The sequence below is a fragment of the Gobius niger genome (assembly GCF_951799975.1).
Source record: "Gobius niger genome assembly, chromosome: 2".
Lineage (NCBI taxonomy): Eukaryota > Metazoa > Chordata > Actinopteri > Gobiiformes > Gobiidae > Gobius > Gobius niger.
In genome coordinates, this window is record NC_136853.1 from 8,342,499 (window position 1) to 8,359,135 (window position 16,637).

General features: G+C 42.7%; 1 protein-coding gene across 1 annotated transcript in view; it reads left to right on the forward strand.

The window, feature by feature from the left end:
- Window positions 1-4,110: 4,110 nt before the first annotated feature.
- Window positions 4,111-16,637, forward strand: part of LOC306959978 (uncharacterized protein) — a gene marked incomplete at its 3' end in the record, with an annotated part of 93,078 nt that continues 80,551 nt past the window's right edge. Inside the window, exon 1 of the mRNA XM_079552235.1 lies at window positions 4,111-4,854. Coding sequence (XP_079408361.1) covers window positions 4,227-4,854 — 628 coding nt within the window. The 5' untranslated portion in view covers window positions 4,111-4,226. The remainder of the gene's footprint in view (window positions 4,855-16,637) is intronic.

The following is a 16,637-nucleotide window of genomic DNA, read 5'->3' on the forward strand; positions in this document are numbered from 1 at the left end:
TGAACTGGTGAATGAATGCATCTTTATTTTTCTTGTCTCTTTTTATGTATCTATTTTTATGTATCTTGTGCTGCAAAATGAATTGCCCCAAGTTTTATCTCATCTAAAACCAGGCCAAATCTACTGTTAATCTGTTAATTCAAGTAGATTTATGAAATTTCTTCCGTAAAACAATTTTCTTTCCAGTGCACTTCCTTCGAATGCCGGTGTTGTACATAATATATGACCTAATTGGGTGTATTGACAGTATTTCTACCTTTATTTCTCCCATTTAACTCTAATAGTGTTAAAAGTACTCTCTGATTTGTGTAACAATGTTTCTCAAAATCATCTTGAGGGTCAGAGGTTCTGTGCTGGAGGGCCGGATTTGGCCCCCGGGCCTGATGTTGCCTATACTCCTGTTGTACGGCATAAATTGGTCATAAAATGTGGTCTAATCTTTATTTAATCTCAAGAATGAGCAGGAAAAAACGGTGTCTGCTTAAACTAATACCACCCAAACAATTACATGCTATTATATTTTCATTGGCCACAACATGTAAACATTCACAGGACAGCGTGGAATAAGTAAGTGAACCTTCTGATTAAGGATCCTCCAAGAGCTAATTAGACCAGCTTTGTCGAGCTGTTCCATAACAAAGGCCAGGGCCAAACCGGTCTGACCAGGTACAGGTTTTGGGACCGACCTCTGGCTGTGGCCAAAGCGCTGACCCGTGTCTGATGTGACGTGAACAGACTCTGGCACCGAGAGAGTGGACAGTCCTCACTGTTGACACACAGGTCATACGGATTTAATGTTTAACAACATCATACGGCTGATCTAAAAGGGGATTTTACCGATATTAGCATATAGCCACTGTTAGTGCAGCTTTAGCTGGTGTGAGCATAGCATTTACTTACCTTCATAGTTGTATTTAGCGGTTTCTTTTCTGTTTTAATACAGCTTGGCTCCTCTGAATGATTCCATAGCTCCCACCAGAGGGCAGCATTTGTCCACATTTGTTCTCATCGTGGCTCTAAAAACTTTAATGACGATCTGTACAGCTCCTCTGTGGGGGCGCATCCCACAACAAATGCGGGTGTGACTTAAAGGAACAGGCCACCGTTTTTCCATACTGAGATATGTTCCTACCTGAGCTTAGACGAGTTGATGCGTACCTGTCTGGGCTTTGTGCCCGTGGAAGTCGCTCCTACCTTCACCCTGTTTGGAGCTATAGGAATACATTGGGAGAGGTCAAATGTTAACAACATCTTTAGTCGTTTTGCGTGACTGAGGACACGCGTAAAGACCAGTCAGGTACGCATCAACTCGTCTAAGCTCAGGTAAGAAAATATCTCAGTATGGAAAAATGGTCACACACACTGGTTAAGAATTGCCTCTTGTTGAGAAGCCTTGTCTAATGTGCACCAAGCCTCGCTCTAAAGAGCCGTCAGAAGACCGACGATCAAGATCAGGCTAACACTGGCCTTAAATAGTCCAAACTAAATACATTTAAAATATTATTCTCAATTTGAGACATTTAAATTAATCGAGATATTTGTTTTTTGGAGCTACTACCTTTAACAACACGGCAACAATGGAACAACAGAAGATAGTGCTTTGTTCTTTAATAATGCATGAAACTCTGCTGTGATTGGCTAAAACGAGGAGCAAATATCTCACTAAAAGCTCATTATTTTCACAAACAATTTAAACCTTTCCAGATTTATATTTTTGTGCCAATGTTATATACACTAATATCAATCTGTCTTTTACGCAGTTATGGTCTTGTTTCCCCCTCCGCCCTCAGCCCCACAGCAGGAGGCCCAGGCTGTAATTATCAGCTCTTACTCACATGAAGCCGATGCTCATTAACGGCTGCAAAAAACATTTGACAGGTTACATAATAATTACCTTAAGCCTGGAGGTGTGAAAAAAAAATATACAGGCGCTCGTCGTGTAATTAGAATATCATGAAAAAGTTCATTTACTTCTGTTATTCATCTTAAACTGTAAAACTAATATATGATAGACTCTATACATGCAAAGTGAGAGATGTGGCTTTGCATGTAATAAGTCTATATCATATATTGGTTTCACATTTTAAGTTTAACTTTAACTTTTTCATAATATTCTAATTATATGACGAGCACCTGTATATATTTTCTTTCCTCATTGCCTGTTAATAAAGTTATTATAGCAGATATCTTCATAACTTTCAAATTAAGTTAAAATATTTGGTTTGTATCATCTGATGGACTAATGCCAGGACCATGACACTCAAATCTAATCTGGAACTAAATTTGCCAAAAGATAATTGACTAAAACAGGCACATCTATATGACAGCGATACACCTTTGTTACACTTTGCACTCCTTTATTAAGTGCCTTGCACTTTGAAGTGTAATTACCTGTTTTTACATATGTAATTACTTTCTTGTTCCATGTACCTACACATGGCTGTCATCTACAGTGTTATCAAAATCATCTTAGGTACTACTGTTATAGGCCAACTTAAGGGGCCCCATAAGTAGTGCTTCTGTGCCCCCAGAGGCCCTGGACGATGGATCCGACTTTGGGAACCACTTTTGAAAAGAATATCCTTTACCATATTTTTGTATTTTGTGTTTATATCAATATGTATTGTGCACAGTCATGTTTCGCATAATCATCCTGGAGGCCAGACGATGTGCGACATTGCATATACCCAGTTGTAGGAGTTAGACATTGTGCCTCTTTATAACAGTTTACATTATTACACTTTAAAGGGACTATACAGACTTCAAAAATGTTAAAATTAAGTATTTTCCTCCCCCTACATCAGGGGTAGGCAACGTCAGGCCCGGGGGCCAAATCTGGCTCTCCAGCACAGAACCTCTGGCCCCCAAGCTGATTTTGAGAAATATTAATATGCAAATAAGATCAAATACCTGTTGAAGTACTCTTAAAATGCGAGAAGTGGTGTCAGTATTTTAATATCCTGTCAGAGTTCCATAGGGAACTTCTATTCAATATTTTCCATCTGAAATATTAACTGTGTCTGTTAAAACTAATGTTATTGGGTTGTTTTGATCATAATTTCAGCTGTTAATTCGGGTCCGAAGTGCCTTAATATAGAAGCTGCAGTTAAACATAAGACCTGAGGTGGCAGTAGCGAGTATAAAATTACCAACTTACATCTAGTCTCTTTTAAGTAGGTACCGTAAGTAAGTGCTTTATTTGTTTTTGTACAACCGTACAATGAAATTGTGTTCAGGTGTTGGGTTAGTTCTGAGTCGCTTTAAGCTGTTCCAGAGCGTGGTGTCCTGCACTGGTCAGCTCCTCCATCTCCTCCTGCGCAGCTCCCTCCGCTCCACAACAGTCATTCCCCACCATCTCCTCGTTTGTTCCTTTTTTGTTTCCTGTAGCTCCTCTTGTAACACCCCCACCGTGCTGCAGGTGTGGGGCTCTTGGTGCCTCTTCAGTGTTTCAGAAGAAGAAATGTGCAGGTCTCAAATGTCTTTAAAGCAGCACTAAGTAACGTGTCATCATGAAGAAGAAGCTAACAGGCTAATGGGCAAAGCTAGCTGCAGGCTAGCATCACTTTAAACAGTATTTACAGCCAATTTTGAGTGAAAACAAATATTTCCATTGTATAATTGGATGTACAATATCCCTCTGTCCCTTCGCCTTTTCTGTCAGTGTAGTATTTACTCTGCAAGACAATTAATAAGTTAAAAAATCATAACTTGCTACAACACCTGCAGTTGCGCTTATGGCCTCTAGGGGCAATAGTTACTTAGTTACTTGCTTTAACTAAAAAGCTGTTTGTTTACTTTTAAAATGCAGCTTTCTTCAGGACCAATATGGACTTTCTGCAGTAAAAAAAAATCAGAACCTCCACAAAAACACGGCAAAGACCAAAGAAACCAGAAATGCAGTTCGCAGAAAAAAAAAGGCAAAAAACGCAGCTGTACCAAGAGAGAGGAAGTTGCTGCTTGTTTACTGTTGAATATGCTACTCATTATTAGGCCCAATAGCATTAATGCATGACGCTGTAGTGCGTATGTTTAGTCATTCAAAGGCTTCCCACCACCGCGTAATAACACATTCAAAGCTGGTCATATCAGCGGGTAGTTTTTCCTCTGTCTGTCAAACGCACGCCCCGCCCCCGCGTTGCCTGCTGCACGTCGCACATGAGGGTAAAAAAAAAAAAAACAGCAGTGGCGTTAGAGGAGCGTAAATAGAGAGAGAGAGAGAAGGCAAGATGGCTGCCTCGCTGGGCTCCGACAGCCTGCCTGGCGCTGCTGCTGCCACTGCGGTAGACCCGGCGCTCGCCCCGGCCAAAGACAAACTCCCCAAGCCGAGCGAGGCGAGAGGAACCGCGGACAACCTGTCTCCGACGTGCCGGGACACGAACCAGCACGTCCAGGAGCCACCACCCAAGAAGATCCGACTGGAGGAGCGCAGCCTAAAGCCCAAGAAACTAGTCAGCAGTAGCGGCAGCAGCAGCGGCGGAGTGGGAGGCGACGGCGACGGCAAAGACAAACTCAAGCGGCCGAATTCGTGGAGCTACAGCCCGGCCAAAGGGAGCAGCAACCACTCGGTGCCTACCCTCCACGGCGGATCTAATTCCCAGCCGCTGAATGCCCACAAAGTCCTCAAACAGAGCGACTTCTACTTGCACAAATCTCCCTCGAAGCCGAACAAGAAGCCGAGTAAAGACAAGCACTCGGGGAAAGACGGCGAAGAGGAGAGGAAGAAGAAGAAGCATAAAGTGTCACTGAACGCGTCCGGAACTGGGAATAATATCAGCAACAACAACAACGATCTCAAATTTAACCATGTTCCCGCGACGAAGCGAGAGAACGGGGCAGTCGCGTTGCCATCCAAAGGTAGGCCACTTTGGAGAAAAAAAAGAGAAGAAAAGGGAAAATAAAAAAATCACTTGGCGTTCTTGAAAAGAGTGTGGATGAAGTTGGAAAGCGTGTCCATTGAACTTGAAGCTAGATGTGCCCTTTTACAGTGAGTGGTGTGAACCGTGATTCAGAGGGGGGGGGGGGGGGGGGGGTTATGTGCATGTGGTCTCGCGCCTCGTAATCCGTCCCGTTTTCGGACTCCCTGAAAAAAAAAAAAATGCGCTCTTTTACGCAGCGTAAAAAACGCACCGTGGCCACTCGTGCGCTAAATCCCACCGTGTTTGGAACAACTTTTCTCCCCCCCCTCCCACACGAATCATCCCAGTTTGCTCGACGTGTTATTCTTTGAGGGACAGGGGGGGGCGGCTTTCCTCGCTTTACTAGTCCGCTCACCCGCTCGTGCTGGTCCGATTCAGGGGCACGAGCGGCGCGACCAGCTGCTGCGCGAGTATCGACATAGTAACAAGACTGATCCAGCGCGTGATTAGTCGGTTGTTGTTGTTGTTTGTTTTTTGTCAATGAGGACACGGTGGAGCCTTATCTGTCTTCTCACGCGCGCACAATGCTGGAGATTCTGTAACCAGACACCATCGCGCGCACATTTGGAGGCTTCCCCGAGCTGCTCCGTGGTGTTCAAACTATCATAACAGTGTGACAGGCGCCCGCCATTATGGGGCTAAGCGTTGTTTTGGTCTCGCACCACGCCCCCCTCTGTAACCCCGGGCTGAATAGGAAACACAACCACGCACGCACACGGCTCGCCGCGGCTGTTGTTCCTACACATCGGCGTTACGCAATTTGTTCACATGCGTGTTGTAGGTTAGAATCTGTGCGCGTGGTGCCAGGAAATCCGATGGAAATGCATACAAGCTGCTTACATGAATTATGTTTTTATTATTCTAGCGTTTGTTTACAAAGCTATGACATCATGTTTAATGGTAAAGCTACTGTATCTCACCTCCTTCAGAGTAACGCTGGCAGATTCAGGCGCGCAGGCCTACGCGTTACGTAATAACGGAGTAACAACTATGGAGCGGCCCGTGGAACACACCGACTCCAAGTTATCATAACTGTGCAAATCAACCTCTTTACCCTCGCCTGAACAAAGCACATTATCTCCTGTTTGGCTTTACCCAAATCCGAAAGCGTCTTAAAGGGATATTTCGGGATTTTTGACATAGGCCTCATTTCCTAGTTATTCAGAGTGTTGTTGATTTCTGGAGATATTTTTTTTTTAATTCATGCAGTTCTTACGTCTGAAGAGTTTCGTGGCGCTAGGCTAATGCAAGGCTAGTGCATTTCTATGGTATCAGCTAGCCTGCATTAAAAACAGTGTGACCCGCTCCACAGAGCTCCTGAGGCAAATCACTTATAACACCAGACTAACCATATAAATGTCTGTGTCCATAGAATCATTTTAACCATTTTGCATTTAAAATAACTTATATTTGAGCAGCATCAGCTTCGTGGTTGTATAAGCTACGCAGCGGCGGAGTGATCTGCTAGAAAATAGTCCCTCAAAATGCGACCATTCATGTGATGCAAGATCAGTTATATTCCAAAAAATATTCTATGGACACAGACATCTATATGGTTAGTCTGGTCTGGTGTTATAAGTGATTTGCCTCAGGTGCTCTGTGGAGCGGGTCAGACTGTTTTTAATGCAGGCTAGCTGATACCATAGACATGCACTAGCCTTGCACTAGCCTAGCGTCACGTAACTCTTCAAATATAAGAACTGCATGAATTACAAAAAGAAATTCCAGAAATCAGCAACACTCTGGATAACTAGGAAATGAGGCCCTATGTCAACAATCCCGAAATATCCCTTTAATACAGAGACGAAAAATGTGACACAAAAGCAACGACAAAAGCCACAAAAAATGTCCAAAGAACGACAAAGGAGCAACAAAAACGCAGCAGAAGAGCAACAATAACACAACAAAAACGTGTCAAAAGCGCGACCAAAAAACAATGAAAAAACAACAAAAATACAACAAAAGAACTATGAAAACACAACAAAAAAGCTTAAAAAATGTGACGACACAAAAGTGAGGATCGGTTTTGTAGGCCTTCGCTTTTGTAGGTGTTACACTGTTGCTCTTCAGTTAAAAAGCTTTTAGATTTGGGTAAAGCCAAACCAGAGAAAATGCTCTTAAGGTGGGGGTCAGAGGTTTTTAAGTTAACCTGATGCCGACTCCGCCCAGGAAGTCCTTCATTACATTATTACTATGATGATCTATTTTTATTGGTTCTGTAGTTTTGAACTTACATTTATCGTCTTGTTCAACGGTTTTAGTTGTTTAATTATATTGTTTTTATGTAGTTTACCTGAAATATTTCTGTTTCATATTTTCATTTACAAAGTGCATTTATACAACAAATGCAAAGTTCTTTCTTGAAACAATCTGATGACCCCTGGTTTAGAAATTGCAATAAAATTGATTGTGAAGGCTGAGCGATTATGGAGGAAAATAATCACAATTATATTGATCGATCTTGATTTTTGAAACCAAATCCACATGGTCCAAATAGCGATGATAGTTTTCCTCTTCATCTCCGAGTGTGTCCTGGTCTCTGAGGCTCCTCGAGTGTTTCTGTTTTGCTCTTTAGACGAGTTAGTGAAACTTTGTAGCTGATTTTACACTTATAATCACCAGGTCCTCTTTGTGCCGCATGTGTCATCCTGTGCTTTCTGTGTGTTTGGGCCGAGTTTCCCTGGGATTGACCTGACAGGCACTGCAACATTACAGCGTCCATTTTTTTTCCAGATTTGCACCACACAATCATCGTGAACAAACTTTATTAAAATTACGATTAGATTAAATTTCGATTAATTGCCCTATTGTGAAGTTAATCATTATTTGCGTAATGTGAACCAGTGTTTCTCAAGTGGCTTCGGGATCCACCATTACCCGAGAACGACCCAAATAAAAACGTAATTTTTCATATATATAGTTAAATAAGATAAGTGATATGTTTGCCTTAAAATGTGTCCAAAGTTTATAAACCAAATGCCAATTGACATTTATTAAAGTGCTGAAAATGGCAATAACACAATGTAAGAATGTGCTGCGTATCTGTTACTGGAAAACAATGGAGTGCATTGAAAGTATTGAAAGTGCAGCAAAACTTACTATTAGAGGTGGGCATAGATTATTTTTTTAAATCTAGATTAATCTAGATTAATTCTGAAATTAATCTAGATTAATCTAGATTAAAATGTCTCACTTGAATTCTGCTGAAGCCATTCAGAATATGTGTGCTACCCAAATAATGACTAAAAGTAAGTCTTTGAGAACGAGTTTCTCAAGTCAGGCGGTGCGTTAGACCAGGGGCTCATCTCCTGTTTCCAAAATGCATCACAAACTGCTTGAGAACGTTCCACTATGATAATTGGTGATGAAAATAATTAATGTTCAAGAAGATGCACTTGTGTTTACTAACTGTTTATTCAGTTAAACATTAATTTTGAACATTAGACATTAGATGTCCTGATGAACTGTTTACAGTCAGTAGCTTTGTGTCAATCAATTTTCTGGTGACAAACTAAATCTCCTCTTCTGCAACTATGACCTGCAACAGAAAAAAGATCCGGGACTTTAATGGTGCTCTTATCGGTGCTTTAAAAGAAAAAAGAAAAACGTTAGATAGAGGCTACTGTATATAGGCAATGTAGCCTAGGCCAATATATATTAACTTTTTAATTACACATTTACTCTGCACTTGGACCTAATGTATTCCCAATTTGTGCAAACACTTAATATATGGGAGGTAAAATACAAGTATAGACCAAAATGTAAAGTGTAATATTTTTCAAAATAATCTAGTAAGTAAAAGATTAAGTGTCATAGTTTGTTAATCAGGCTGTTGGTTAGATTTGGCTGGAGCTGACACGTGTGCGCGTTCACGCCACTGTGTGCGCGTTTGCGGAACATAGACTCCACTGGAATCGGGTATTTGTGACAGTGCGAGGCTCTGTTCAGTATGAAGGCGTTACGTTTCACTTTTTACAGCGGGTCAGCGGCAGCAGCTCGGGGGTGTCGTTCCCGCGCACACCTGTCTCACCGCGCGCGCCAGTCTCACCGCGCGCGCCAGTCTCACCGCGCACGCCTGTCTCACCGCGCACACCGTGCACGCCTGTCTCACCGTGCACGCCTGTCTCACCGCGCGCGCCTGTCTCACCGCGCGCGCCTGTCTCACCGCGCGCGCCTGTCTCACCGCGCGCGCCTGTCTCACCGCGCGCGCCTGTCTCACCGCGCGCGCCAGTCTCACCGCGCGCGCCTGTCTCACCGCGCGCGCCTGTCTCACCGCGCGCGCCTGTCTCACCGCGCGCGCCTGTCTCACCGCGCGCGCCTGTCTCACCGCGCGCGCCTGTCTCACCGCGCGCGCCTGTCTCACCGCGCGCGCCTGTCTCACCGCGCGCGCCTGTCTCACCGCGCGCGCCAGTCTCACCGCGCGCGCCTGTCTCACCGCGCGCGCCTGTCTCACCGCGCACGCCTGTCTCACCGCGCACGCCTGTCTCACCGCGCACGCCTGTCTCACCGCGCACACCTGTCTCACCGCGCACGCCTGTCTCACCGTGCACACCTGTCTCACCGCGCGCACGGCTGCAGAAGGAGGCACGGAGCGGGGCAGGTCCGACACCGCGCTCTCGTGCGGGGCTTTTAGTGCTTATCTTAGCGCGGGTGATGCGACCCCGTTAGCCCGACTGTACTCACAGAATAAGTAAATAAACTCACTGTGGATCAGTCATAGAACCTGCTGCTCTTCGACTCTTTATCCAATTCTCACTCGTCTGGTCATAGCGTCCATTTGGCAAAACTTAATCCATAACAAAAGTAGCTACAGCATCCGCGTGGCAGTTGTTTTGGTTTCAGAGGAATCACGTAACAGCGAGGCTGCGTGTGAGATGCATTCATGGACCGTAAGAAGTGCGGGAAAGGCGAGTTTTTCACAAATGCGCGGAAAAACCGGACAAATAATTTGCAGTCTGATACACTTTGCTTGTGCCAGAGGCCTCAAGCCGGAAATTCGCCCCCCGGCCGGAATACTTTAAGCCCTGCATAAAATATCACGGTGAAAGTCATCATAGCTTGCAGTATAGACCCAGCTCCCAACCCAGCTTTGAGAATAGATTAACGGCGATATTTTTTTTATCGCGCGATAAGAGTCTCGCGTTAACGCAGCACGTTAACGCCGTTAACGGCCCACCACTACTTACTATACTTACTACTATCGAGCAGGACAAAGTATTGTGATCCGATATTTTGTCCCAGCCCTCGCATGCGCCTTTGATACTGATTAAGCACAGGATTAAGACATAACTGTTACTATAATACTACTAATACTAACATGCTTATATATAATGGATGTAGGAATTAAAAATTCTACACTCTCTTACATGTAACTAACTTAATTGTTTCATTACTACTAGCTACCCAGGACTAAACTATGTTAGTTTAGCAGCCACATTATTTAAATCATTTAGAATATATGAATGGGGGTGGGAGTAGATAAGTGTGTCTTCTTCCCACTCCTTATCGAGCTAAAATGTTATTTATTTTATTCTGTTGGCGAAGGAAGTGTGTTGTATATAAAGGTAAAGATCTTAGACAGATAAGGCCTGTACCCTTGTCTCTGTATTTGTTCTCGAACAATGTTTGTATAGTTTTGTTCATGGCTCCAAATAAAATGTTCAATTCAAAAATTCAATTCAAATATTATGAAATGTAGAAAGAAAAAAAAATCCCCGGAATTGGCTCGCGACCCACCAGTTGAGAATCACTGTATTAAACAACACCAAAACATTTATTTCAAACACAAAAATGGAAAGGGAAGGCTGAATCAGTGTAATGTTCTTCAGTGTAATCTGTTTTCAGTGAGTCAGTGAAGGGTTGGTTTGAGGGTTCAGTTTTTGTCACTTTATTATTTCCTTCAGTTTGACATTTGCAGTTTTCATTCACATTTTGTCCCCACGTCTGAGCGCTTCATTTTTTCCCTCTCAGATTTAGAGGTCGTGACATGAGCCGAAAAACGAGCTCTGTCAGCCCGAACATCGCAGAACATGCACGACCAGCTCTTACTCGGGACGGGGATGTTTCTAGTGTAGTTTTGGATTTGTGTTGTGAAGCACCCGTGTCCTTGGATCTTTGTGAAGGAAATAAATCGCTGTATTTGTCGGTGCCGTGCAAAAGTTTGGTATATTTGTTCTTTACAAAATGTGTTGCTTTTACTTATCACCTGCTTTTACTGAGCACATTTTCTCCAGCTCGGCTCTAACCAAATCTAAAAGATTCACGCCTGGAGTTTGCAGCCTATAGGCCTGTGTCACACCTCATTTGAAAGCTAAGACCTACAAAACTGATGCAAATTGATCTTTTTCCGTGTTGTTGTCACTTTTTTATTGTTCTTTTTCATTGCATTTTTATCACTTTTTTATTGTTCTTTTTCATTGCATTTTTATCACTTTTTTGATGCTTTGTTGACACTTTTTCATCACTTTTTGATCTGTTTTTTGTCACTTTTTTGATCCGTTTTTTGTCACTTTTTAATCACTTTTTTAATCATTTTTTACTCATTTTTTGTCACTTTTTGACGCTTTTTTGTCACTTTTTTATATCACTTTTTTGTCGCTCATCTGCTTCTTTTTTGTTGCCTTTTTGTTTCTCTTTTGCTGCATTTTCTTCTTGTTTTTGTTGCTTTTTTGCCTCTTTTAGATTTGGGTAAAGCCAGCCTGTATAACACGTGCTCGGCTCTGATATAAACACTTGCCTTCTCTTCAGGTTTAAGCCGGTCGGGGTTTCATGTATCATGAGGCGACACAGACCCGTCTCTTCTGCTGTAAACCTGTATTAGATTAATTCTCTTACGGGACGTCCTCTCGGAGCGTCCCTCCTCGGCGTCCCGTGTCCCCCGCGGGCCCCTGGGCCGAGGACAAACGTCTTCATGTTAACCAGGGTTATTGGAAACGCCTTATTAGCCCGTCATGTCGAACCCCCCGGTGCACCAGAGAGCGGATTTGTGGTGCATTGATATTCCGCTCGCCTCCGGCCCGGTGTCCCGGGACGGCGCAGGATGACAAGGGCAAAGCGCTGTTTGCCTCGTCCTAAAATATGGCACACTTAACTCTGCGCTCACGGGTCAGACGCGCCCGGACTGTGTGATTGCGGGCGTTTAGCGGGACAAGTTGATTGGGTTAATTTTTCAGACAAAGACGTCACGTTTGATTTGATGGGAGCCGGACAGGCCCTCGGGCTCGATTTAAGAACAGAAGGATTTTCATTATGACTTGATCTCGTGAGTTAAAGGGGAGGGCGCTGCGTTAAATCATCATCAAGATCATAGTGGACGTGTTAACCCTTTAACTCCCACCTGAACCGAGCACATTTTCTCCAGTTTGGCTTTACCCCAGTCCAAAAGCTTCTGGGAAAACTGATGAAAAAGTGGCAAAAATGTCACAAAAATGTCACAAAAAATGGACGAAAAAATGACAAATGTTACAAAATGTGACAAAAAAATAACAAAAATATGACAAAAATGTGACAAAAAATGACCAAAATGTAACAAAAAAAGGACAAAAATTTGATAAAAAATGGATGATTTTTTTTTACAATGTGACAAAAAATGACAAAAAAATGACAAAAAATGTGACAATTTTTTCTTTTCTTTTTTTACAAAAAATGTGACAAAAATGACCCCAAAAATTACAAAAATATGTTAAAAAATTGACGAAAAAATGACTAAAATGTGACAAAAAATGACCAAAAAAGTTACAAAAATGAGTTGAATACCCAACAAAAAAATGATGGAAAAAAAATCTGATGACGTGAGGAAAAAGATTCTCTCGGTTCAGGCGGGAGTTAAGAGGTTCAACATGACCGTTCTCCAGTTCAGCTTTACCCAAATCTAAAAGCTTCTCGGCTGGAGCTTGCAGCCTCTAGGCCAGAGTAACACCTCATTTGAAAGCTAAGACCGACAAAACTGATGTACTTTTTTTCCTTGCGTTGTTGCCACTTTTTTGTTGCGTTTTCATCCTCATTTACATCTCGTTTTTGTCACTATTTTGATGCCAAAAACATTTAAAAAATACCATAAATATTTCTGAAACTCAACAGAGAGTTACTGAACCTACTTATTTCGCAGATGCCGCCCCTACTGCTAAAAAAGTAATATTTACTAAAGTCACTACTTCTGGGGTTAGCGTAGCTGCTGCGCCGTTAGCGTTTATCTCCACTAGCCCGGATGTAGCGATTTTGGTAAATATTACTTTTATAGCTGTAGGTTCAACATTTTTGGCTAATGGGCCTGAGAAATAAGTATGTTCAGTAACTCTCTGTTGAGTTTCAGAAATATTGATTGTGGTTTTAAAGAGTTTTTTGTAGAGCTGTGACGTCACCACTTCACAAACGTATTCACCTTATTCCAGAAGTTCACGGGGGGGCTACCATGAATTGTGCCCGCCCCTTTTCTCCTATCTGTTAACATGGGGCTGGAGAAGTCCATATAATCTCTTAGCTACCGTATTTTCTGGACTATAAGTCGCACTTTTTTCCACAGTTTGGCAGGGGGTGTGTCTTATACTCTGGAGCAACTAATACGTGATCTTTTTTTCTTTTTTTCAATTCAATTATATAATTTCCCATGCCACTAGAGGGCACTGCAGGCTAATCGAGCAGCAGAAGGAGGTTACTCTTAGAAGAAAACCAAACAAGCTAATCAGGGGCTAAAAACTCGAGCCACAGCGAGAGGAACGACTTCGCAAATGAGAGTTTGAAAAACATGCTGCCGGGAGAGGCTGGTCAACGGTGCAGTGGTTTAATCTTTATGCTATAGGTCAGTGATTCTCAACCGTTTTTAACGGTTGAGAAAAGGGGGTGACCCCCCGTCCTGGTCACTAGGTGATAGGCACATTAGCCTCCATAATTCTTAAAAACCAAAGTAAAAATAACAAATGGCTGAAATACAATTCATTCAACTACGAACAAATAATGGCACTCTGGTAAAATAGCAAACACATGCTACAATAATGCGACACGGTAGCGCAGCGGTTAGCGCCTCCGCTTCACAGCTAGAAGGTCCCAGGTTCGATTCCCACCAGGACGGGGCCTTTCTGTGAGGAGTTTGCATGTTCTCCTCCGGTTTCCCCTACCACTAAAAACATGTGCAATAGGTGAATCATCCAGCCAGGTGATTCTGACCATCAGCCTGGCCCCACATCATGGAGATGGGTCCCTGGGCGCGGCACTGCCGTCGACCCCTGCTCCTTACGGGTTGCCCCAGTGGCATCGAAGGATGGGTTAAATGCAGAGGACACATTTCCCTAAGGGGACAATAAAGTATACAAACAAACAAAATAAAACATTAGATTATATGCTAATTTAAATATGTATATTTTATCTACATGATCTGGCGACCCCCCAAATTTGTCTTGCGACCCCCTCGAGGGTCCCGACTCCCAGGTTGAGAACCACTGCTATAGTTATCTGAACTGTTATGTGACGTTGACATACCAGACACCTATTTAGTTTGTTGTTTTATGTGTTATGCTTGCAAACCGTGCGCCTTTTCAGCCTGTTGTTTTTTTCTCATTAATCATTTTATGGCTTGTGCGACTTACCCCGAAGCAACTTTTACGTTTTTTTCTTCTTCATTACGCATATTTTGGCTGGTGCATCTTATGCTTCTGAGCAACTTATAGTCCTGAAAATACGGTAGTTTGAATTGAGCATTCTTTCCTATACGAAAGAGTGATGAAGCCAGTCCCTGTATTAAAGCGACAGTCTGGAAGTCTAAATGTATTACACATTGACCACCTGGTCTTGAATTGCTCTTTAGTTCATTTGTTCAGAGAATGTGACCATATTTAAGAAATGAAGCCGCCTCAGTTTACAAGTGACTCTGATTGGCATTTTGCTCATGCATCCTTCATGTTGTGGGTAATTTGGCAAAGCAACCTGTTAGTCATTTTCAAACGCTTTTCACTCGGGCTTCTTCTGTCCGCATCACCTGTTCCCCCCCTCCCTCCTCAGCCACAGTGAGTCATCCATTCACAGCCGCTGTGTTTCATCTTCATTATCCTCTTGTTGTTGGTGTTCAGCTTTTTGTTACGGCCCAATTTGTCCTCCCAAAGCCACACCGATGCATTTTATGTAGTTTATGACTATTCAGTTGACCGTGCACATTAGAAACCCGCTCAGGGGCACGAACGTTTGAGAGAAATATGAACTCCCTAAACTGATACAAGAAATGCACTGCAGAACAGGCTCCGCCCTCTTAGACTGAAGATATTTTTTGTTTTTCTACATTTAAAGGGACTGTACAGAGTTTTATAATGTTAAAACTAAGTATTTTCCTCCCCCTACATCTTCCAGCCACATCCTAATGTGTAGAATGACCCAGACCTGTTCACCACAACTTCCTCTAAAATCCTGTCACTCAAAAAGGTGTTAATTCGGGTCCGAAGTGACATCATGCACAAGCTTAAAGGGATATTTCAGGATTTCCTAGTTATCCAGAGTGCTGTAAATTTTTTTAAAAAAGTGTCTTAAATTCATGCAGTTCTTATATTTGAAGAGTTTTGTGGCGCTAGGCTAGTGCATTTCTATGGTATCAGCTAGCCTGCATTAAAAACAGTCTGACCTGCTCCACAGTGCACCTGAGGCAAATCACTTATAACACCAGACTAACCATATTAATGTCTGTGTCAATAGAATCATGTTTGAAATATAGCTGACCTTGCTTTGAGGGACTATTTTCTAGCAGATCACTCCGCCACTGAGTAGCTTATACAACCACAAAGCTGATGCGTCTCAAATATAAGGTCTTTTAAATGCAAATATAGAATATAATTATTCTATTAACGCAGACATTTATATGGTTAGTCCCTAACTCCTAAGTTTCACTATGGCCTTTGCTCTGCCCGATCCTGTCAGACCTCTGAAGCTAAGCAGGAAGGACCTGGTCGGTACTTGGATGGGAGACCATGTAGGAACCACCAGGAGGCCCAGGGTGAAGGTAGTGAGTGAGTGGTTGGTGGTGCTTGTGAAATGTTAGCGTTTAATGCACCGTAGGTCATATTTGATGTTTTTAACCATGTGATTTACTCAAATAATAAAATCCCTTCTGACCTAATGATTTCTGAAGCATTGCGTCTTCTAGTATATTTGAAGGTTTTCCTATTTCTCGTATCTAAATCTACCCTTTGTTGTTGTCACACCACAAATAGAACTCTCCCGCTCCACTCATTGTGATTTTTCTCTCAGCCTGAGCCGCGTCCTCTACCCGTCCTCTGCCTGGAGTACATGTTTGTGAGCTCCTGCTGAGCCTCCTCTACCGCACCTGCTCAGACCAACTCCAAACACAGCCACAAATGGTTTCAGATTCATCACTGGTTCTGTATACAGAGCGTAACATTACAGGGGCGGGGGGATTGTTTATTGTACTGAACGTATAAAGGCAGAAAAAGAAGAATCGTGTTCATTTCACAAGTCGCAAACAGGTGAAAAATATGTGGCTCAATTTGAAGCTTTGCAAATGATTTCTGTTAGGGTTAAGATGCTTAAAACCCACAACCAAAGATCTTTAATAAAACTCTAAATAGGACATGGTCATAGTAATACGTAGGAACGAATGGTCTTTGTAGTGGCCGTCTTGTGACCCTTTTAAAGCAGAACTAAGTAACTTGTTTACCTTAATAAATCCTCTCCATAGTCTCTCTGGGGGTAATAAAAGTGTTAATGGGATGATTGAGGGTCTTT